Source organism: Oncorhynchus mykiss, chromosome 20 (assembly GCF_013265735.2).
Source record: "Oncorhynchus mykiss isolate Arlee chromosome 20, USDA_OmykA_1.1, whole genome shotgun sequence".
Taxonomy (NCBI): domain Eukaryota; kingdom Metazoa; phylum Chordata; class Actinopteri; order Salmoniformes; family Salmonidae; genus Oncorhynchus; species Oncorhynchus mykiss.
The window spans coordinates 21,469,015-21,494,276 of record NC_048584.1 but is presented as its reverse complement, the minus strand read 5'-3'; the positions used below and the strand labels follow the sequence as shown (position 1 = coordinate 21,494,276).

Genomic DNA, 25,262 nt, shown 5'->3' with positions numbered 1-25,262 from the left:
TTGACAATGTGTCAGTGTGGGGGGGGGGGGTCCTTTTTTTGTTAGAAAGCATGGAATCCCTGAATATAGCACAACAAAGAAGAAAAGCTATTTATTGACAATTGGTATAATTTTGTGACGCTCTGTCTTACCCCTGGGTTGTGTTCAATACTCTGGCACAGCTTTGCAAAATGTTTTGAAATGGACAACTACCCGTTGCCGCTCTGTTTTTCTCAGTTTCAAGACTGTTTTCTCCCATTTGTTACCTACTGAACATGACACTGGAGGTGGACCTGTGTCCAGAGGGTCTCTATGAACCTGGCTCTCTGTGTGGTGTTAACGCAGTGTTGAGGCCCATCTGTCACTCTGTGTGTAAAGCTCTGTCTGCGCCGTGCTAAATCACACTCGCGGTCCGGCACAGATCGTCCGAGGCCAGCCACTGTGTGTGTGGGAGAGCGTCTGTTTGAACGGCCACCTTAATTTCAAAGCATTGGTTCTCCTCATACAAATGTAGTTCTCAGGCTATGCCAATTGGCCACCACATTTGATGCAACCATGTATAACTGTTTGAATACAGTGCACTGGAATTGGTATTGTTATGCCAGAAATGTACCCTGGCACACCTCTATTTCTCTCCCTTTCACTTCTTTCTCTTTTCTCTTGTTCACAATCCCCCTCTTGCTCTCTTTCTACGTACTCATGTTTTCTCCCTCCCTGCACAGATTTCGGCTCATTGTTCGACCTGGAGCACGACCTCCCTGACGAGCTCATCAATTCCTCGGAGTTGGGCCTGGTCAACGGAGGGGACCTCAGCCAGCTGCACACCAGTCTGGGGGGAGGAGGTGGAATGGGCCTGGGAGGGGGGGGTGGCCAGGACGCAGTGGCCAAGCACAAGCAGCTCTCAGAGCTCCTTCGATCAGGCGCTCCACATGCCTCCACACAGCAGGGCCAGGGTGTGGTGGGCAGCCCAGGCGGGGCCAGCATGGGCCACCTGGGGAACATGAAGGTATCCCCTGGGCCCCAGGGCATGGGCCAGCAGCAACACCTCTCACCACAGCAGCAGGCCAGCATGATGCAGCAGCAGGTGGGGATGGTGGGTGCCATGAACAGGGGCATGATTGGGGCCCAGAAGGGCAACGGACAGCAGCAGCAAGCCATGATGGGGGGGCCGGTGATGAACGGATCCCCCAGGATGAGCTTCTCGAACCAGGGGATGGTGGGGAACAGTAACATGCTGGCTGAGACTCTGCAGCAGCAGGGCGCCGGGGGACAGGCTGGACTCAGAGTACAGCAACCTGGAGCACTGAATAAGGTTTGTATGAACCCTTCAGACAAGAGAGCAGAGATGTTTTTAATTTACATATTCTTTAGTTTAAGGACATTGAGATGGGCATCTTTAAGCCACCCTGACCAAGAAAGCTGCATGTGGGTATTTTTGCCCACACAATGTTAAAATTCAGCAGTTGATTCACAAAAACAGGTTAAAAGAGCAGTTGTCATTATTCAAATATGAAGGATGTTTTAATCCAGGTTTAAAAGTGTACAATTCAAATGATTGGAGTTTTAGAGATCTAAAGCTGTGTAGTTAAAGGCAAAGTTAAAGTCAGGGAAGGCAAAGTTAAAGTCAGGGAGGAGGAAGACTAGTAGAGGGCATGGCTGGCATGTGGAGGGAGGAAGGTGGGGAGGGAGAATGTATGCAAAATGATGAAAGCATTCGATTAACCCCTAGCGAGCAACCAGACATTACTGCAAATTGGGAGCCACGTGGAAGCCCTTGGTTAATTAAGCACATCAGTGGTCGTCTTATTCCAACATGTCAACATGAAATGTGGGGCAACCGTGGCATGGCGGATTGATAATTGGTCTGCCTGTTCTGAGCCATCATTAATGATTTAATTGAACCCACCAACGTTACCTGCTGCTAATTGATTAGAAAATAAGTACGTTGTCACTCTTTAGAAGTAGTTGATTTTAATTGGTGTGCAAACGGCGTGGCAGAGAAGTTGATTTGTGGTGCAAGGGAGATGGTTGTTCTTTTAGCTTTAATGGTCTTCACTGGGGCTGCGAATTTCCAGAGACTTGGCGATACGATATCATGATACTATGGTGCCGATATGTCTTTTGAATCTCACGATTCTATATGTATTGCGATTCAATGTTCCAACCACTGCTGCAGAGTGTCAAGCGTGAGTCATGAAAACAAGTTTTGATCAGTCATGGAAATAAGTGCCCAAAAACAAATTGGCTCCCTATTTAAAAGATGGAGAACAAACAATGAAGGAAAAATACTGGCTTTTTGGTGCAGGTATAGCAAACTGGCACAAAAATAATATTGCGTTGTCAGAACAATACGATATTCCATAAAATAATATCTCCATATGTAACTCTAGATTTCCGTTTTTCTCCCATTACTATTTTTCACACTGTTAGTGATTAATATCCCCGGGGTTGTGCTCATTTAACAGGACTAGTCTCGGTCTGAAGAAATACAATTCAAGTGATTTGAACACTTACATTTTCTAACACATTGCAAATAAAAACTAAAAATGTATGTCAATTTATTTCACTATTTTTCTCAATCCAGTATGCTTTGTTTAAACCACAAGTGTCATACTCATTCCACAGAGGGCCAAGTGTCTGCGTGTTTTCGATCCTCCATTGTACTTGATTAAGATAATTAATTAGTAAGGAACTATCCACACCTGGTTTTCTAGGGCATAAAAAACTAAAACCTGTGGACACTCGGCCCTCCATGGGATGATTTTGACACCCCTGATTTAAACCATGCCATCTCTAACCCTCCCTCCGGTCTTCCATTTCTGTCTCTCCTTATCTTCTATACATTTCCCTGCCCATCCTCTTCTCAGATGGGTATGACGGGTAACCCAGGCCCCTATGGAGTCCCCTACGGTGAGCAGCAGGCAGGCCAGGGCCTGGGGGGAGCAGGGCTGGGCCCTCCGCTCCAGAACAAAGGCTCCATGCCCAACAGCCTGGCCCAGTTCAGCATGGACAAGAAGAGCCAGCCCATGCAGGGCATGGCTGCCATGGTAAGGAAGTTAGCTAGCTAGTCTCCTACCTATCATTTCAAACTTCTGTCATGGATGCTGCTTTTTTGTGTACCAGTCAACCACACTGACCAGCCCTGAACAAACTATCACAGTTGCAGTAACTTGTATGTTTTCAATTATTTGATTTCCTCTTCCTGCCCTCTATCCTCAGGCCACACAGCAGTCTGCCACAGGTGTGGGCGGTGGAGCCGGAGGCACTGCAGGGTTGGTCCCCAACGCCCAGGGAGGCCTGGGGCCCGCCGTGTCTGCAGCAGCTGGGGCGCCCCCTACGGCCGACCCCGAGAAGCGCAAGCTGATCCAGCAGCAGCTGGTACTCCTGCTCCATGCACACAAGTGCCAGCGGCGGGAGCAAGCCAACGGGGAGGTGCGCCAGTGCAACTTGCCACACTGCCGCACCATGAAGAACGTCCTCAACCACATGACCCACTGCCAGGCCGGCAAGTCCTGCCAGGGTGAGCTGATAAGACCCAGAATAGATAGACCTGCAAGATGGTTCCCTGTCACACCTTTACCTAAGATGTGTATGATATTCATCAAGAGCTCTCTGAAGTAATCACCACTATCTTTTTCTCACCCTTTTTCTTTTGCTTGTCTCTGCCCCTTTGTTCTCTCCTTCCTTAGTGGCTCACTGTGCGTCATCCAGACAGATCATCTCTCACTGGAAGAACTGTACGCGGCACGACTGTCCTGTCTGCCTGCCGCTCAAGAATGCCGGGGACAAGAGGAACCAGCAGTGTGAGTGTCTATCTGCCTATCAAGCAATACTTTTTTCACTACCCCGCTCTCCCTCAGTCTGTTAGCTGGCCCGTGTAATAGTAGTACACGTTTAGTCTTAGGTTTAGAGAGCCGTCAAGTCTCAACTCATTCAAGTAATGTCTATGGATGTACAGTGTGTTCAGACCCCTTGACTATTTCCACATATTGTTATGTTACCACCTTATTCTAAAATGGATGAAATAAAACATGTTCCTCTTTAATCTACACACAATACCCCATAATGACAAAGCAAAATGTTTTTGCAAATGTATGAAAAAATAAACAAACCGATACAATATTTACATAAGTATTCAGACCCTTTGCTATGAGACTTGAAATTGTCCACCTGTGGTAAATTCCATTGATTGGACATGATTTGCAAAGGCACATACCTGTCTATATAAGTTTGCACAGTTTACAGTGCATGTTAGAGCAAAAACCAAGCCATGAGGTCGAAGGAATTGTCCGTAGAGCTCCGAGACTGGTGCCGACACAATCCTATCTGGGAAAGGGTACCAGAAGAAGTTTGTAACCACCAAGACTTTTCTTAGAAATGGCTGCATGGCCGAACTGAGCAATCGGGGGAGAAGGGCCTTGGTCAGGGAGGTGACCAACATCCCGATGGTCTCTGACAGCTCCAGAGTTCCTCTGTGGAGATGGGAGAACCTTCCTGAAGGACAAACATCTCTGCAGCACTCCACCAATCAGGCCTTTATTGTAGAGTGGCCAAACGGAAGACACTTCTCAGCGGCAGGGACTGGGAGACTAGTCAGGATCGAGGGAAAGATGAATGGAGCAAAGTACAGAGATCCTTGATGAAAATCTTAGGAGTGCTCAAGACCTCTGATGGGGGCGAATGTTCACCTTCCAACAGGACAACAACCCTAAGCACACAGCCAAGACAACGCAGGAGTGGCATCGGGACAAGTCTCTGAATGTCCTTGAGAGGCCCAGCCAGAGCCCGGACTTGCACCCGATCGAACATCTCTGGAGAGACCTGAAAATAGCTGTGCAGCAACGATCCCCATCCATCTTGACTGAGCTTGTGAGGATCTGCAGAGAAGAATGGGAGAAACTCTCCAAATACAGGTGTGCCAAGCCTGTAGCGTCATACCGAAGACGACTCAAGGCTGTAATTGCTGTCATAGGTGCTTCAACAAAGTACTAATAAAGGGTCTGAACACTTATTATTAATAATCCTGTCTCTACAGCTCTGCTAGGAGGTGCTGGTGTAGGTCTGGGTAGTTCCCTGGGCTCGGTGCCCGGAGGCCAGCCCAGCTCCGCCAATCTCAACCCCCCCAGCCAGATCGACCCCAGCTCAATTGAAAGGGCCTACGCCGCCCTGGGCCTCACTTACCAGGGCACCCAGATCCAGAGCCAGCCCAACCAGGCTTCTCTGCCATCACAGGGTCTGCAGGGCCAGCCGGGCATGAGGCCGCTCAACCCTATGGGTAAGCTGTTAGTTGTCTGAAAGATAATAAGGTCTACTGTGTTTTTTACCCCCATTTCAAAGTCCGTGCCTTTAAACATCTGGCTTTTTTTTCTTTCTTTTTTCTGACTCCATGCCATAGGTTAGCAAGTGGCCGGGTTCTACATGTTTCAATATTCAGGTGTCCTGTCCCCTTTAAAAAGAGAATGCCAGTGTTTTACCTTCGAAAATACAGAGAAAATAGTCCAGTTTTGAGAATTGTGTTATTATTGGTTTAAATAATGTACTACAACAGGAGTGTGCATGGTCCTCTTGGGTTTTGAAGCCGTAACCAGTCTGCCCATAATAGTAAGGTTACACTGTTGCTTTGCCTAACTGAAACCGCCCCCTTTTGTCCACTTTAATGGGAATTACGCACACACGTTTTATTTGTCTGCATTTTGGTGTAGTCGACTTTTTTTCGAGTCACTTGAAAATATAACGTGTGGTGGGAGTAATTTCCATCATTGACTTCTAAGTAATGTTTTAACAACTTTATTCTCATAACCACAAACAAAAGGCCATGTTGAATATTATTTGTGGAAAACCTGTGTGTGTGAATGTTTATTTCACCATGTTAGGTGGTAACCCAATGGGGGTGAATGGAGGAATGGGTGTTTCACCCCAGAACCAGCAGGCCAGCCTGCTGCAGGATACCATGCTCCACCTCAACATGAACTCCCAGGGGTGAGTAGCAGACCTGCCTTAAAATATAATTATTTGCTCTCTTAAATACTTCTACCTGCACTTGATTGAGCATGCCTGGTGCAATAGAATTGTCCCAGAACTGCAAATCTCATCCACCCATCTGACACTTCAGCCAGGCGCAAACTTTGTTCTCTCTGTATGTTCTAGTCTGATGAATGATGCGGGTGGGACGGGTAACATGGGCTCCATGCCCATGGCGACCCCACCCTCTGCAGCAGGTATGAGGAAGAGTTGGCATGAGGACATCACCCAGGACCTGAGGAACCACCTGGTGCACAAACTGTAAGTGGCCGGGAGGGACAATACAGCCTCTGGATGGGACCTAAAAACACCTTGTCTCTGGGGACCCATGCGCCTGTCATCGATGGGGGAAAAAATTGTTCTGCATTTAATAAATTTTGACAACAACCCTCCATAAAGTATTTCATAAACCTTTTTAATTTCCATATGTGCTAGGAAGCTAAGTGTTTGTTTCTTGGGCTTCAGGAATGTGACTGATTTGAAAGTATAAGGCATATCAGTGAACAAATGCCGTGGTCAAGGCTACTAGTGGAGCTTACCCGGGTTTTCAAAAGCGCATAGCAGACCGAGAGCCTAATGCTTCTTAGGTAAATCAAATGTTATAGGTCACACACATATATTTAGCAGATGTTGCGGGTGTTGCGAAATGCTTGTGTTCCTCGCTCCAACAGTGCAGTAGTATCCAACCATTCACAATGCACACAAATCTAAAAGAATGGAATTAAGAGCTATACTATAACGAGCAATGTCGGAGTGGCATTGACTAAAATACAGTAGAAAAGAATACAGTGTATATACAGTTGAAATCTGAAGTTTACATACACCTTAGCCAAATACATTTAAACTCAGTTTTTCATAATTCCTGACATTTAATCCTAGTAAAAAATGCCTTGTCTTAGGTCAGTTAGGATCACCACTTCATTTTAAGAATGTGAAATGTTAGAAAAATAGTAGAGAATTATTTATTTCAGCTTTATTTCTTTCATCACATTCCCAGTGGGTCAGAAGTTTACATACTCAATTAGTATTTGGTAGCATTGCCTTTAAATTGTTTTACTAGGGTCAAATGTTTTGGGTAGCCTTCTACAAGCTTCCCACAATAAGTTGGGTGAATTCTGGTCCATTCCTCCTGACAGCTGGTGTAACTGAGTCAGGTTTGTAGGCCTCCTTGCTCGCACACGCTTTTTCAGTTCTACCCACACATTTTCTATAAGATTGAGGTCAGGGCTTTGTGATGGCCACTCCAATACCTTGACTCATTGTCCTTAAGCCATTTGGCCACAACTTTGGAAGTATGCTTGGGTCATTGTCCATTTGAAAGACCCATTTGCGACCAAGCTTTAACTTCCTGACTGATGTCTTGATGTTGCTTCAATATATCCACAATTTTTCTCCCTCGTGATGCCATCTATTTTGTGAAGTGCACCAGTCCCTCCTACAACAAAGCACCCCCACAACATGATGCTGCTTCCCCCGTGATTCATGTTTGGGATGGTGTTCTTCAGCTTGCAAGCATAACACCCTTTTTCCTCCAAACATAACGACGGTCATCATGGCCAAACGGTTCTATTTTTGTTTCATCAGACCAGAGGACATTTCTCCAAAAAGTACAATATTTTTCCCCCATGTGTAGTTGCAAACCGTAGTCTGGCTTTATGGCGGTTTTGGAGCAATGGCTTCTTCCTTGCTGAACGGCCTTTCAGGTTGTCGATATAGGACTTGTTTTACTGTGGATATAGATACTTTTGTACCTGTTTCCTCCAGCAGCTTCAAAAGGTCCTTTGCTGTTGTTCTGGGATTGATTTGCACTTTTCGCACCAAAGTACGTTCATCTCTAGGAGACAGAATGCGACTCCTTCCTGAGCGGTATGACGGCTGCGTGGTCCCATGGTGTTAATACTTGCGTACTATTGTTTGTACAGATGAACATGGTACCTTTTCAGGCATTTGGTAATTGCTCCCAAGGATGAACCAGACTTGTGGAGGTCTACAAAAAATTGTTTTCCTGGGGTCTTGGCTGATTTCTTCTGATTTTCCCATGATGTCAAGCAAAGAGCCACTGCTTTTGAAAGGTAGGCCTTGAAATACATCCACAGTTGCACCTCCAATTGACTCAGGCTAACTGACATCATTTATCAGAAGCTTCTAAAGCCATGACATCATTTTCTGGAATTTTCCAAGCTGTTTAAAGGCACAGTCAACTTAGTGCATGTAAACTTCTGACCCACTGGAATGGTGATACCGTGAATTATAAGTGAAATAATCTGTCTGTAAACAATTGTTGGAGAAATGACTTGTCATGCACAAAGTAGATGTCCTAACCGACTTGCCAAAACTATAATTTGTTAACAAGAAATTTGTGTAATGGTTGAAAAATGAGTTTTTTAATGACTCCAACCTATTTAAACTTCCGACTTCAACTGTACATATGAAATGCGTAAAGCTTTATGTAAACATTATTTATTTATTTAAATTTTTACCCCTTTTTCTCCCCAATTTCGTGGTATCCAATTGTTGTGGTAGCTACTATCTTGTCTCATCGCTACAACTCCCGTACGGGCTCGGGAGAGACGAAGGTTGAATGTCATGCGTCCTCCGATACACAACCCAACCAGCCGCACTGCTTCTTAACACAGCACGCATCCAACCCGGAAGCCAGCCGCACCAATGTGTCGGAGGCTACACCGTGCACCTGGCAACCTTGGTTAGCGCGCACTGCGCCCGGCCCGCCACAGGAGTCGCTGGTGCGCGATGAGACAAGGACACCCCTACCGACCAAGCCCTCCCTAACCCGGACGACGCTAGGCCAATTGTGCGTCGCCCCACGGACCTCCCGGTTACGACAGAGCCTGGGCGCGAACCCGGGGACTCTGATGGCACAGCTGGCGCTGCAGTACAGCGCCCTTAGCCTCCCGGGTGGCGCAGTGGTTATGTTAACATTATTAAAGGATGATTCTATGTACGTAGGGCAGCAGCCTCTAATGTGCAGAGTTGAGTAACATGTTGGTAGCCAGCTAGGGATGGCTAATTAACAGTCTGATGGCCAGTTGAGAGAGAGAGAGAAGCTGTTTTTCAGTCTCTCGGTCCAAGATTTGATGCACCTGTTCTGATCTCGCCTTCTGAATGATGACATATCGAACAGGCCGTGGCTCGGGTGGTTAATGTACTTTTTGGCCTTCCTGTGGCATCAGGTGCTGTAGATGTCCTGGAGGGCAGGTAGTTTGCCCCCGGTGATACGTTGGGCAGACTGTACCACGCACTGGAGAGCCTTGCGGTTACGGGCAGTGCAGTTGCCGTACCAGGCGGTGATACAGGATGCGCTCTATTGTGCATCTGAAAGTTTCTGAGGGTCTTTGGGGCCAAGCCAAATTTCTTCAGCCTCTTGGGGTTGCAGAGGGGCTGTTTCAGAAATTTCAGATTGTCAGTGACATGTTATCCGAGGAACTTGAAGCTTTTCAACTTCTCCACCGCGGTCCTGTGGATAGTGGCGTGCTCCCTCTGTTTCCTGAAGTCCACCATCTGCTCCTTTTGTTGACGTTGAGTGAGGGGTTATTTTCCTCGTCATTGTTGGTAGTCAGGCCTACTACTGTTGTGTCTGCAAAGTTGATGATTGAGGTGGTGTGCATGGTCTTGGGTGAACAGGGAGTACAGGAGGGGGCTGAGCACGCATCCTTGTGGGGCCCCAGTGTTGAGGATCAGCAAAGTGGTGTTTCATACCTTCACCAGCTGGGGGTGACCCATCAGGAAGTCCAGGACGCAGTTGCACAGGGCGGGGTTCAAACCCAAGGCCCAAGCTTAATGATGAGCTATAGTCAATGAACAGCTTTCTTACATAGGTATTCCTCTTGTCCAGATGGGATAGGGCGGTGCGATGGCGATTGCATCGTCTGGATCTATTGGGGCGGTATGCAAATTGTAGTTGGTCTAGGGTGAAGGTGATATAATCCTTAACTAGCCTCTCAAAGCACTTCATGATGACAGAAGTGAGTGCTACAGGGCGATAGTCATTTAGTTCAGTTACCTTTTTGCTTTCTTTGGTAGAGGACATCTTGAAGCAAATGAGGACAGCAGACTGGGATAGGGATGCAGCCTTGCAAGGTTTAACATGCTTAAATGTCTTACTCATGTCGGCCACGGAGAACGAGAGCCTACAGTCCTTGGGAGCGTGCCGCGTCGGTGACTCTGTTATCCTCAAAGCGGACGAAGGTGTTTAGCTTGTCCGGGAGCAAGATGTCGGTGTCCGACGATGCTGGTTTTCCCTTTTTCTAATCATTGATTGTTTGTAGACCCTGCCACATACATCTCTAGGGATGCAACAGTGCACCGTATGTTATCGAACTGTTCGGTACACCTCCTAAGGTTCAATACACACACATGAACTGCGGCTTGTGGATGTTAGGGGGCTCCTGAGGGCTGACCAACTTTACTCCACAGCGACGTCTCAATTTAGTGACCGCAAACCCCCCCCCTTAAACAACTAATGGATGATTTGCAATGACATTTCAGTAGGAAACATCCCTGAAGGGGCCCCATGTAGAATGGGGAAACGAAAAACAAATACTCTCTCAGCTCCATGACAATGGCTAGCGAGAGAGGGAAGCCAATTTGAAGAGGCACCGACATCTTTTAAATCCTCTGTGTTGGAACATTTTAGATTCAGCGTTCAATACGATGAAGAGGATAAGAAGACTTTTAACAAAGTACAGTCTGCAAGCATTGCTTTGCCACTGTTGGCTACTCAAGTGTAAACACTTCTAACTTGTCGCCGTCATCACCTGGCCGTATCCCTTGCAGGTGGAGCTGGAGCAAGCAGAGTCCACTCGTTAGCGAAAACACAATGTCGCAACACAACAATGTATTCCATCAACAATTGGTGACAAATTCAGAAAAACAAAGAAATTATGAAAGCAGTGGGGGTATTCGTAGCCAAAGACTTGCAGTCCCAGTCGGTGGTTACTGACTTGGGATTTCGTCACCTGATTTGTAAAAATGTAACCGCGTTACGATGTCCCCTCCCGCACACATTTCAGCAGCATAGTAATTCCCAAACTCTGAAACATCAGAGAAATTGAAAAAGGATGTCTGTCAATTCAATCTAGCTCTCTCCACTGATAGTTGGACCTCCAGAGCAACTCAAAGCTACTTCGCTGTGACGGATCACTATGTTCTGGATTGGGAGATGACGAGCTACAGGTTGTCAATGCTTAGAATAGTTGTTCGTTTTTCTATGCTTGATTTCATACAGTAGAGACAGAAACCAGGCCTAGTCAGTCATGCTGCCATTTTTCAGAATGGAAAGTAGTTTTTTTTTGTCTGAGTTTATTATAAAGATACCGAAATGTACCATTACCGTGGCCCACAAACTGATACATAGCGTATGTCCACTTTACCATTGCATCCCTTTGTCTGAGCTGTTGAATTGCGACTCCACTGACTCTGTATTGACATTTTGCCTGTTTGCTGTCAATCCAGGTTTTTTGTTTTGAGTAGGTTTTAATAGTCAGTGGGAGCAACATCGCCTATTCACTTCCTGATGAACTGAGTCACTGTCCGTGTATACGTCAATGTTATTCTGAGGCATCCCGGAACATATCCCAGTCCGTGTAATCAAAAGGATCTTTAACTTCTTATGGCTGCCATCCCGTGAAAAGATCATTGTCATCAACAACCGCTGAATTGCATAATATTGCATAATATTACCAAAAATATTTATATTCATGAAATCACAAGTGCAATATAGCGAAACACAGCGTAGACTTTTGTTAATCCACCTGTCGTGTCAGATTTTGAAAATATGCCTTACAGTGAAAGCAATCCAAGCGTTTTAAGTTTATCGATCGCTCGACAAAACATTATGGAACATGGAGTTTTCAAAATAGAAGCCACTTCCTGGTTTGATTTTCCTCAGGGTTTTGCCTACAATATCAGTTCTGTTCTACTCACAGACAATATTTTGACAGTTTTGGAAACTTTAGAGTTTTCTATCCAATACTAATAATAATATGCATATATTAGCAACTGAGACTGAAGAGCAGGCCATTTAGTTTGGGCAACTGATTGGTCAGACCAGTGTTGAATAGACTTCCTGTTTGAGTTTCTCCCTATAGGAAGGGAGGAGCAAAATGGAGTTGCGATCTGATTTGCCGAACGGAGGACAGGGATGGCCTTATAGCCATTCCAGAAGTGGGAGTAACAGTGGTCAAGCATTTTTGCAGCACGAGTACTACAGGCAATGTGTTGTTTTGGTAGCCTTTTCCAGCTACAACAATATAACAATATTCCTGTCTGCGCAATGTACTGAGAACCCAGCTAGCTGTTTGGAAGTGGACAGTATATCCCAGAGAGAGCCATGATTCAGTTAAACCGAGTATGTTACATTTCCTAATGTCTCTTTGGAAGAGGTCCTCGCCATGAGCTTGTCTACTTTATTATCCAGAGTCTGAACATTAGCAAGTAATATACTCGGAAGTGGTGGATGGTGTAAACCTCTTCTCCGCCAGAAGCATCTTGGAGCAGCCTCGGGAATAACTTCAATTGGGCGGGGGTATGAACATAGGCTCCAACTTGGGAAAGTCGTAATGCTGGTGAGGTACCGCCGCTCTGATATCCAGAAGTTATTTCCGGCTGTATGTATTAACCCCAAAAACGTTCTGTGCTAATAATGTAAGAAATAGCCAAACCCCCAAAAAGAATACTGCAGTTGTTTAGAAGCAGAGCTGCCATGACACGTTCTTTGAGTTTTAATTTACAAATGATCTATACACCGACGTGTCCGTTACCAGGATGGTAAAACGGCTTCACCGCCGTAGCAACATCAGGGGAACTGGGCTGAAGGGTTTGGTGCTTCAAATACAGCAGTTCTGCAACATCTTTAATTGAGCCTCTCATTCGCCTTAATTGCCAGCCTCAACATGTTACAGATAGATGAACTGTATAGGAAACTCTGGGGACATGTTGTCTGGATGCATGCAGATATCATATTTAGCTGGCAACTGCTCTTGAGGGGTTGAACAAAACAAGCAGTTTGCGATTTTGTTCATACTGGTGAATCTGCATTTGAGTTGTGGTTGCAATATCAACAGTCCCTTATCTCTGGTATACAGTGCATTCAGAAAGTATTAAGTCCCCTAGACTCTTTACATATTTTGTTACGTTACAGCCTTACTCAAATTGATTAAATAAAAATGTTCCTCATCAATCTACACACAATCCCAGTTTTTTAGAATTGTATGCAAATTTATACCTAAAATGACTTTTTTATTAAGACCCGAAGTGATGAGACTCGAAATTGAGCTCCGGTGCAATCGGGGGAGAAGGGCCTTGGCTAGGGAGGTGACCAAGAACCCGACGATAACTCTGACAGAGCTCCAGAGTTCCTCAGAGATGGGAGAACCTTCCAGAAGGACAACCATCTCTGCACCAATCAGGCCTTTATGGTAGAGTGGCCAGACGAAGCCACTCCTAAGTAAAAGGCACATGACAGACCGCTTGGAGTTTGCCCAAAGAACTCTGACCATGAGAAACAAGATTCTTTGGTCTGATGAAACCAAGATTGAACTCTTTAGGCTGAATGCCAAGTGCCACGTCTGGAGGAAACCTGGCACCATCCCTACAGTGAAGAATGGTGGTGGTAGCATCATGCTGTGGGAATGTTTTTCAGCAGCAGGGACTGGGAGACTAGTCAGGATTCAGGGAAAGATTAACGGCGCAAAGTACAGAGATCCTTGATGAAAACCTGCTGCGGAGCACTCAGGACCTCAGACTGGGGCGACGGTTCACCTTCCAGCAGGACAACGAAATCCAAGACAACGCAGGAGTGTCTTCGGGACAAGTCTCTGAATGTCCTTGAGGGGTCCAGCCAAAGCCCGGACTTGAACCCCATCGGACATCTTTGGAGAGACCTTAAAATAGCTGTGCTGCATTCAACCTGACAGAGCTTGAGAGGATCTGCAGAAAATAATGTATTTGTGGAGATAATACCAGAGTCTGTAAATGCTGTATAAAGTGCTTCAACCAAGTAGTGAGTGAAATTTGAATACTTATGTAAATGTGATTAGATTTTTTTATTTTTATATAAATTTGCAAACATTTCTAAAACCCTGTGTTGCTTTGTCATTATGGGCTATTGGGTTGTAGATTAATTAAGGATATTTTTTAAAAAAATCCATTTTAGGATAAGGCTGTAACGAAACGATGTGGAAAAAGTCAAGGGGTCATAGTTTCCGAATTCACTATCTTGGCATGCATCATTCAAGACAGAGTGTGCGTTGTGTCAATTGCGCTACACACAATCTCAGGAAAGACTGTCTGGGTTGCCAATAAGCAGTATATAAAACAGTTTGGCAGTGGACCTGGACCTACAGGCTGTGGTGAAAACAGTTCAAAAAGGACTTCATGAGATCATGGTAGTCTCAAGTTGAATTTAATTTACTTTAAATATTGCAGCCCTTTTGTGTGGGCTATTAGCCAGGCAACCTGCTGAGTTCAATGTAGATTGTGCCTGAATTTATCCTCAAGCAGACTACTTTTTTCCTAATTGATAGGCTATTTGATTTGTATTTTCTTTACAAGGTTTATAAATGGTAGCTAAATATATTATATACAGTTGAAGTTGGAAGTTTACATACTGGGAGTCATTTAACTTGTTTTTCAACCACTCCACAAACTTCTTGTGAACGAACTATAGTTTTGGCAAGTCGGTTAGGACATCTACTTTGCGCATGACACAAGTAATTTTTCCAACAATTGTTTACAGACAGATTATTTCACTTATAATTCACCATGTCACAATTCCAGTGGGTCAGACGTTTACATACACTAAGATGACTGCCTTTAAACAGCTTGGAAAATTCCAGAAAATCATGTCATGGCTTTAGAAGCTTTTGATAAGCTAATTGACATAATTGGAGGTGTGGATATATTTCAAGGCCTACCTTAACTTGATGCCTCTTTGGCTTGACATCATGGGAAAATCAAATCAGCCAAGACCTCAGAAAAAAATTGCAGACCGTCACAAGTCTGGTTCATCCTTGGAAGCAATTTCCAAACGCCGGACGGTACCATGTTCATCTGTACAAACAATAGTACGCAAGTATTAACACCATGGGACCACTCAGCCGTCATACCGCTCAGGAAGGAGGCGCGCTCTGTCTCCTTGAGACGATAAAGTATGTAGAAAAGATAAAGGAGCTATTTGTTATCTTAGAACTAACAATCACCTAAATAAAAACTAGACTCGGGGAGAACCTAAAAAAAAAATGAATGGCATGGGGACCCCATTGATTTGTATAATATTTGAGTCACTCAGGTGGCTGATGCCATGTAGAAGGACATGGCAAAATGTGAAGAATTGCAGGGAAAAAAGCTTTAAAAACTACAACATTGTCTCTGCGGCCAAGAGGGCCTATATTTTTTGGGGTCAGACGTTCGTGCCATTGGCCATGCCCAATGCTTTGCCACCACTGTAAGAACATTGGAAAATGTAGTTGCTAGACAAATAGTCAATACACTGAACAAAAATGTAAACGCTACATGTTATGCCTTGGTTCCATCTGGACAAGCGGAATACCTATGTAAGAATTATGTTTATTGACTATAGCTCAACATTCAACACCATAGTACTCTCCAAGCTCATCATTAAGCTCGAGGCCCTGGATCTGAACCCGGCCCTGTGCAATTGGGTCCTGGACTTCCTGACCCCCCCCCCCCCCCCCCTCCTCTGATCCTCAACACTGGGGCCCCACAAGGGTGCGTGGCTCAGCCCCCTCCTGTACTCCCTGTTCACCCATGACTGCGTGGCCATGTACGCCTCCAACTCAATCATCAAGTTTGCAGACGACTCAACAGTAGTAGGCTTGATTACCATCGATGACGAGACCGCCTACAGAGAGTGGGTGACGGCTCTGGGAGTGTGGTGCCGGGAAAATGACCTCTCACTCAACTTCAACAAAACAAGGGAGATGATCATGGACTTCAGGAAACAGCTGAGGGAACACACCCCCCCCCGTCCCCCCGTCCACGTCGAAGGGACAGCAGTGGAGAAGGAGGAAGGCTTTAAGTTCCTAGGCGTACACATTTGACAAACTGAAATGGTCCACCCACACAGACAGTGTGGTGAAGAAGGTGCAACGGAGCCTCTTCAACCTCAGGAGGCTAAAGGAATTTGGCTTGTCACCTTAAACCCTCAAACTTTTACAGATGCACAATTGAAAGCATCCCGTCTGGCTATATCACTGCCTGGTATGGCAACTGCACCGCCCTCAACCTCAGGGCTCTCCAGAGGGTGGTGCGGTCTGCCCAACTCATCAACAGAGGCAAACTACCTACCCTCCAGGACACCTACAGCACCCGATGTCACAGGAAGGCCAAAAAGAGAATTAAGGACAACTACCACCCGGGCCACTACATGTTCACCCTGCTATCATCCAGAAGGCGAGGTCAGTACAGGTGCATCAAAGCTGGTACAGAGAGACCTCTATCTCAAGGCCACCAGACTGTTAAACAGGCATCACTAGCACATTAGAGGCTGCTGCCTATTGGCATAGACTAGAAATCACTGGCCATTTTAAGGAATGGAACATTAGTCTTTTGAGTAATGCCAGATATGTAAACATTATTAATCTCGTACTGTTTTTCTATACTATTCTACTGTATCATAGTGTGTTCCACTCTGACATCGCTCGTCCATGTGTGTATATAGTCTTAATTCATTCCATCTTAGATGTGTGTTTTTAGGTATATGTTGTGTATTTTGTTAGATATTACTGCACCGTCGAAGCTAGAAGCACAGGAATTTCAGTACACCCGCAATAACATCTGCTAATCATCTGAATGTGACCAATAAAATTGTATTTGTTTCATGAGCTGAAATTGAAGATCCCACACTCACAAAGCATATTATTTTGTGCTAAAATTATCTAGCCACTTGACAGGTGTGGCATATCAAGAAGCTGATTTAAACAGCACAATCATTACACAGGTGCACCTAGTGCTGGGGACCAAAGGCCACTATAAAATGTACCGTTTTGTCACAACACAATTCCACAGATGTCTCAAGTTTTGAGGGAGTGTGGCAATTGGCATGAACAGGCCACAAGTTTCACAGTAAACTCACATCCTCTGATCCATGCAGCGTACAACTATAGAAAACAGACTGACAAACACTCATCACGTTCACCACTGTCAACCAGCTCAGACACAGCAAGCTGTGATTCAGTCCACTTACAACACACTTCACTGCTCTATCTCCCCTAACATTCCTCTAAAAGGATTATCTCAGTGGAACAAAATAAAAGTTAAAACGGGTTTGTTTTAACTGAAATTTGCTTTACATTGTACTCTCGTTCATATATCCACCCCCAGTTTCCATAATGTCTGTTTCTCTGTGTAGGGTGCAAGCCATCTTCCCGACCCCGGACCCCGCTGCTCTGAAAGACCGGCGGATGGAGAACCTGGTGGCGTACGCTAGGAAGGTGGAGGGGGACATGTATGAGTCAGCCAACAGCAGGGTAAGCTGCTACACTGAGTAAAGATGCTCTTTTACTGAATTTCTGAGTGTGGGACCAACTTCAGACCTTACTGCCTGGAATAAAAAATAAACTACTGTATTGTTTTGTCTATTCCTATGTTCTAATTTTCCCCCTCTCCTTTACACAATTACCTCACTGTCTCCTTCACGCTTTCTTAATTTCTGATTCCTCTTCCCAGGCGGAGTACTACCACCTGTTGGCTGAGAAGATCTATAAGATCCAAAAGGAATTGGAGGAGAAGAGGCGAACGCGGCTCCAAAAGCAGGGTATGTTGATGTCTACATCAGGGCACACATGTAATTTTACAGAACAGTTTTGGGACATAAAAATACTAAATCGCCAAGAATTCAGCAAAATTAGATTAATTCAGGAAATCTGTTTGAAGTATTTCTACAAATAAAGAGGTGATTGTGTCTCAATGTAATCAAGGTATGATGTTATTTTCAAATACGTTTTAGTTTTGGACTTGTGGTCATTTTGCTGGGTACAAATTTGTATAATTATGTTCTGGCCACCTGACCATCTGCTCGGACAAAACTCGTCCCATTGCTGAGTCTAGTTGCCTACCCCTGCTTTATAGTGCGATAACAGCAAGACATCCTCTCTTCCTTATCTCCATATTCTCACCTCTGCACTCCTACAGATGGTCCCCTCCCTGACCCCTCTCTGGTGCGGCCCGGTGGACCCAACCAGATGGTGACTAGGATGCAGAATCCGGCAGGTGAGTCCATGGGGCCAGGAGAGGGTGGTTGCCACACAGAGACACAACATTACTGGGCTGGTTTGTGTTTTAAGCTGGCACTGTATGGTTGCTGTCTTGCGAGCTCCGAAACAACTGCTATTTTGTGATTCCTTTTGGTGTTTATCTTCTTTACGGAATGTATCCGCTATCAGTTCTTATGATCGACAAGAACTTTTGGACATCAGATCGTCAGTTTCTAACTTCAATTCTGACATCGACTCCTCTGCTTTGGGTTCTTTGTGTACCTCCAACCCAGTCTTCAGGCTACCCAAGAGGAAATGTGGGTTAAAAAGAGGCAGGAGAGCAGTGTCCTGGTGAGACTAATGCTAAGGGAAAACCAGCCACCACTTCCCTCCATTCTGTTGAAGTCTGTTTTCTGAAACATGGGTTTCAGACAAGATTCCCCCGTGGCTTTCCAACTTGATGGATTATCCATTCCCCGAGTGAACAGGACATTGGATTAAAGGAAATCCAGAGGAGGGGTATGTCTCTTCATCAACAACAAATGGTGTGCAGAATCTAGCGCAGTGCAAGTCTCAACCTATTGTTCACCCGTCTTGGAATACCTCATGGTCAAATGTTGACCCGTCTACCATCCGAGAGTTTTCATCTGTTATCGTGACTGCTGTATATGGGTATTTCTATAAATAAAAGGGGCCAATGTGTGACATCGGTATCTAAATTTCAAAATGGTTTGATATACAGTACCAGTCAAGTTTGGCCACCTACTCATTCAGGAGTTTTTATTTTTACTATTTACTACATTGTAGAATAATAGTGAAGACATCAAAACTATGAAATAACACAATCATGTAACCAAAAATGTGTTAGACAAAAATATATTTGAGATTCTTCAAAGTAGCCACCCTTTGCCTTGACAGCTTTGCACACTCTTGGTGTTCTCTCAACTGGCTTCATGAAGTAGTCACCTGGAATGCATTTCAATTAACAGGTGTGCCTTAACTTCTTACGGCTAGGGTTTCTGTTTTCCGTGACAACATTCCACTGAAAAGTCAGAGCGTGAAATTCAAAAATATTTTTTACAAATGTAACTTCCATACATTCACAAGTGCAATACACCAAATTAAAGCTTTACTTCTTGTTAATCTACCCATCATAACCGATTTCAAAAAAGGCTTTACAGCTAAAGCACACCATATGATTATGTTAGGTCAGAGCCTAGTCACAAACACATCCAGCCAAAGAGAGGGGTCACAAAAAGCAGAAATAGAGAGAATGAATCACTAACCTTTGATTATCATCAGATGGCACTCATAGGACTTCATGTTAACCAATACATGTTTGTTTTGTTCGATAAAGTTCATATTTATATCCAAAAATCTGTTTATATTGGTGCTTTATGGTCAGTAATGTTGTGCCTCGAAAACATCTGGCAAATTTTCATAGCTACATGAATTTACGGAAATGGCAAACATTGCTAAAAGATACAAGTAATATGCACATAATTATAGATATACTTCTCAATGCAACCGCTGTGTCAGATTTTTAAAAAAGAACGAAAGAAAACGGAAACCATGCAATAATCTGAGTTCGGCGCTCAGACACAAAAACAAGCCATGTTGTGGAGTCAACAAAAGTCAGAAATAGCGTTATAAATATAATATAAACCTTTGATCTTCATCGGAATGCACTCCCAGGAATCCCAGTTCCACAATAAATGTTTGTTTTGTTCGATAAAGTCCATCATTTATGTCCAAATACCTCCTTTTGTTAGCGCGTTTAGTAAACATATCCAAACTCACGAGGCGCGGTCAAGTCCAGGCGAAAGTTCAGATGAAAAGTTCAAAAGTTATATTACAGTTCATAGAAACATGTCAAAAGATGTATAGAATCAATCTTTAGGGTAATTTTATCATAAATCTTCAATGTTCCAACCGGAGAATTCCTTTGTCTTTAGAATTGCAATGGAACGGAGGTCGCTCTCACGGGTACGCGCGTGATCAGCTCATGCCACTCTGGCAGACCTCTGGTTGAATCAGCTCTCATTCGCCCCCACTTCACTGTAGAAGCCTCAAACAATGTTCTAAAGACTGTTGACATCTAGTGGAAGCCTTAGGAAGTGCAATATGACCCCATAGACACTGTATATTCGATAGGCAATGAGTTAAAACCTACAAACCTCAGATTTCCCACTTCCTGGTTGGATTTTTTTCTCAGGTTTTCACTTGCCATACGAGTTCTGTTATACTCAGACATCATTCAAACAGTTTTTTTCTATCCAATACTACTAATAATATGCATATATTAGCTTCTGGGCCTGAGTTGCAGGAAGTTTACTCTGGGCACGCTTTTCATCCGAATGTGAAAATGCTGCCCCCTATTCCAAACAGATTAAAAGTTAATTTGTGGAATTTCTTTCCTCAACTTCTTATGGTATAGGGGACGGTTGCGTCCCACCTGGGAAAAAAACAGGGAAAATGCAGCGTGGCAAATTCCCAAAATTATATAAAAATCTAAACTTTCATTAAATCACACATGTAAGATACTCAATTAAAGCTACACTCGTTGTGAATCCAGCCAACATGTCAGATTTTAAAAAGGCTTTTCGGCGAAAGCATAAGAAGCTATTATCTGATGACAGCACAATGTCAACAAAGAGTAGCATATTTCAACCCTGCAGGCGCTACACAAAACACTGAAATAAAATATAACAACATGTATTACCTTTGACAGGCTTCTTTTGTTGGCACTCCAATATGTCGCATCAACATCACAATTGGTCCTTTTGTTCGATTAATTCCGTCCATATATATCCAAATGTCCATTTATTTGACACGTTTGATCCAGAAAAAAACAGCTTCCAAAAAACGCAACGTCTCTACAAAATATTTCAAAAGTTGCCTATAAACTTCGCCAAAATATTTCAAGCTACTTTTGTAATACAACTTTAGGTATTTTTAAACGTTAATAATCGATCAAATTGTAGATGGCGCAATCTGTTTTCAATACAGGAAGTAAACAAACCATGCTCCTTTTTACGTCTTGCGCAACTCTCAATAGTGTAACGTTGTTCGTGGATGTGCTTCTTCATTGCACAAATGAATAACCTCAACCAAATTCCAAAGACTGGTGACATCAAATGGAAGCGGTAGGAACTGAAAACAGGTTTCTAAGAAATATCCCATGGCAATGACAACTCAGGGAACAGAAGGAGGCAAAAAAAATAAAAACATTCTGAACAGGTAGTCCTCTGGGTTTTGCCTGCTACATAAGTTCTGTTACTCACAGACATGATTCAAACAGTTTTAGAAACTTCAGAGTGTTTTCTATCCAAATCTATGAATAATATGCATATCTTATATTCCTGGCATGAGTAGCAGGAAATGGAAATTGGGCACGCTATTTATCCAAAAGTGAAAATGCTGCCCCCTATACCTTAACAGGTTAATGCATTTGAGCCAATCGGATGTGTAGTGACAAGGTAGGGGTGGTATACAGAAGATCGCCCTGTTTGGTAAAAGACCAAGTCCATATTATGGCAAGAACAGCTCAAATAAGCAAAGAGAAACGACAGTCCATTACTTTAGGACATGAGACATTTCAAGAACTTTGAAAAAGTATAAGTGCAGTGGCAAAAACCATCAAGCGCTATGATGACACTTGCTCTCATGAGGACCGCCACAGAAAAGATGACCCAGGGCTCCCGAGTGGCGCAGTGGTCTAAGGCACTGCATCTCAGTGCAAGATGTGTCACTACAGTCCCTGTTCAGAATCCAGGCTGTATCCCTTCCGGCCGTGATTGGCAGTTCCATAGGGTGGCGCACAATTGTCCCTGCGTCGTCTGGGGTAGGCCGTCATTGTCAATAAGAATTTGTTTTTAACTGACTTGCTTAGTTAAAGGTTTAAGTAAAAAAGTTCTGTTGCAGAGTCATTAGTTACCAGCATTAGAAAATGCAGCCCAAAATAAATGCTTCAGAGTTCAAGTAACAGACACATCTCAATATCAACTGTTCAGAGAGACTGCGTGAATCAGGCCTTCATGGTCGAATTGCTGCAAAGATACCGCTAACGTCCCACCTGTAACGTCCCACCTGACCAACATCCAGTGAAAGTGCAGGGCGCCAAATTCAAACAAATTTCATAATTAAAATTCCTCAAACATGCATGTATTATACACCATTTTAAAGAAACTTGTTAATCCCACCACATTGTCCGATTTTCAAAAAGGCTTTACGACAAAAGCATACCATGCGATTATGTTAGGTCAGTACATAGTCACAAAAAAACACAGCCATTTTTCCAGCCAAAGAGAGGAGTCACAAAAACCAGAAATGGAGAGAAAATGAATCACTAACCTTTGATCTTCATCAGATGGCACTCATAGGACTTCATGTTACACAATACATCATTGTTTGTTCGATAAAGTGAATATTTATATCCAAACATCTGTTTACTTTGGCGTGTTATGTTTTGCCTCCAAAACATCCGGTGAAAGTGCAGAGAGCCACTTCAATTTACAGAAATACTCACCATAAATGTTGATGAAAATACAACTGTTATGCATGGAATTAAAGATATACTTCTCCGTAATGCAACCGCTGTGTCAGATTTCAAAAAAATCTTTACAGAAAAAGCACACCATGGAATAATCTGAGTACAGTGCTCAGAGACCAAAACAAGCAATACAGATACCCGCCATGTTATGGAGTCAACAAAAGTCAGAAATATCATTATAAATATTCACTTACCTTTGATCTTCATCAGAATGCACTCCCAGGAATCCCAATTCCACAATAAATGATAGTTTTGTTCGATTAAATTCCTAAATTTATGTCCAAATATCTCCTTTTTGTTCGCATTTAGTACAGTAGTCCAAATGCGCAGGCACTAGGTCCAGACAAAGTCAAAAAAGTTATATTTCAGTTTGTAGAAACATGTCAAACGATGTACATAATCAATCTTCAGAATGTTTTTATCATAAATCTTCAATAATGTTTCAACAGGAGAATTCCTTTGTCTTTAGGAACAGAGCTAACGCTAACGGACTGAGCACATGGCCTTCTGGCAGACCCATGACTCAATCAGCTCTCATTCTCCCCCACTTAACAGTAGAAGCCTGAAACAAGGTTCTAAAGACTGTTGACATCTAGTGGAAGCCTTAGGAAGTGCAATATGACCCCACAGACACTATAAATTGGATAGGCTAAGACTCAAACCTACAAACCTCAGATTTCCCACTTCCTGGTTGGATTTTTTTTCTCAGGTTTTCACCTGCCATATGAGTTCTGTTTTACTCAGACCTCATTCAAACATTTTTAGAAACTTCAGTGTGTTTTCTATCCAATACTACTAATAATATGCATATATTAGCTTCTGGGCCTGAGTAGCAGGAAGTTTACTCTGGGCACGCTTTTCATCTGAATGTGAAAATCCTACCCCAAAGAAGTTAAAGGACACCAATAAGAAGAAGAGACTTGCTTGGGCCAAGAAACATGAGCAATGTACATGGTGGAAACTGGTGGAAATCTGTCCTTTGGTCAGATGAGTCCAAATGAGAGATTTTTGGTTCTAACCTGCGTGTCTGATACGCAGAGTAGGTGAACAGATCTCTGCATGTGTGGTTCCCACCGTGAAGCATGGAGGAGGTGGTTTGATGGTGTGGGGGTGCTTTGCTGGAGACACTGTCTGTGATTTATTTAGAATTCAATGCACACTTAACCAGCATGGCTACCACAGCATTCTGCAGTGATACGCCATCCCATCTGGTTTGCGCTTAGTGGGACTATAATTTTGTTTTTCAACAGGACAATAACCCAACATACCTCCAGGGTGTGAAGGGCTATTTGACCAAGAAGGAGAGTGATGGAATGCTGCATCAGATGACCTGGCCTCCACAATCACCTGACCTCAACCCAATTGAGATGGTTTGGGATGAGTTGGACCGCAGAGTGAAGGAAAAGCAGCCAACAAGTGCGTAGCATATGTGGTAACTCCTTCAAGACTGTTGGAAAATCATTCCAGGTGAAGCTGGTTGAGAGAATGCCAAGAGTGTGCAAAGCTGTCATCAAGTCAAAGGGTGGCTACTTTGAAGAATCTCAAATATAAAATCTATTTGAATGTTAACTTTTTTTGGTTACTACATGATTCTATGTTTCATAGTTTTTATGTCTTCACTATTATTCCACAATGTCAAAAATAGTAAATATAAATAAAAACCCTTGAATGAGTAGGCGTCAACCTTTTACTGGCGCTGTACGTTTAAATGTGATTTTCTTGCAGTTTCACATGTATAGTTACAGGAATAAGAGTTTAGATGGGCACAATGAGACCATAACGCCTAGCAACAACAAAACATATACGTGTAATTTTTTTTGTTATGCCTAGTAGTTGGGTCTGTTTGCTTTAGTCAACTTCTCTATAATTTATAGCCATGCTAAACCTTCCAGAAGAATGAAAAAGATCATCAGCAGCTTTTTTTTAATAGTTCATAAAATAATTTCTTACAATAATATAATACATTGGGTTCCGTCAAAACATGAACAATAATGAAATCATTCATCAGTACAAGCTTTGTGTGTGTGTGTGTGTGTGTGAACTAGACATCACATTTATTGTTTCCTCTGCTCCTTGCTTCTCCTTTAAAGTGCGTTGGAGCCCAATATGCTTTGAGCGGGAGGTGAGGAATGGATAAAACGAGGAGAATCTCTATTGCGTTTCCTTCATTTCTCATGTCCTCTCGCCGCCTCAATTAAAAGGGGGGGGGGGGGGACCTCTGACCTTCTCATGCAATGGGTTTTGAGAAGGAGACGAGGATGCAACATTGTATTTTATCTTTTATTTATCTAGGTAAGTCAGTTAAGAACAAATTCTTATTTTCAATCAAAGAAATGCAATCCCAAGGACATAGGAAGCAAGTATTTGACAGCAAATTTCTGACACGGGATGGGCATTTGACCAAAGGCGGCACTGGGTAAAAACTGCATTTCTTTATGGCAACTGTGTAACAATGCCTAATTTATCAACCATTACAG

The 25,262-nt window shown here is 43.6% G+C and overlaps 1 protein-coding gene across 1 annotated transcript in view; it reads left to right on the top strand.

The window, feature by feature from the left end:
• The window catches only part of LOC110498762 (histone acetyltransferase p300), a 51,645-nt gene that overhangs the window by 2,159 nt on the left and 24,224 nt on the right, over positions 1–25,262 (top strand). Inside the window, exons 2-11 of the mRNA XM_036955543.1 lie at positions 702–1,291; positions 2,847–3,026; positions 3,199–3,499; positions 3,669–3,782; positions 5,015–5,254; positions 5,853–5,958; positions 6,127–6,261; positions 17,390–17,507; positions 17,707–17,794; positions 18,172–18,249. Of these exons, the coding sequence (XP_036811438.1) occupies positions 702–1,291; positions 2,847–3,026; positions 3,199–3,499; positions 3,669–3,782; positions 5,015–5,254; positions 5,853–5,958; positions 6,127–6,261; positions 17,390–17,507; positions 17,707–17,794; positions 18,172–18,249 (1,950 nt within the window). The remainder of the gene's footprint in view (positions 1–701; positions 1,292–2,846; positions 3,027–3,198; positions 3,500–3,668; positions 3,783–5,014; positions 5,255–5,852; positions 5,959–6,126; positions 6,262–17,389; positions 17,508–17,706; positions 17,795–18,171; positions 18,250–25,262) is intronic.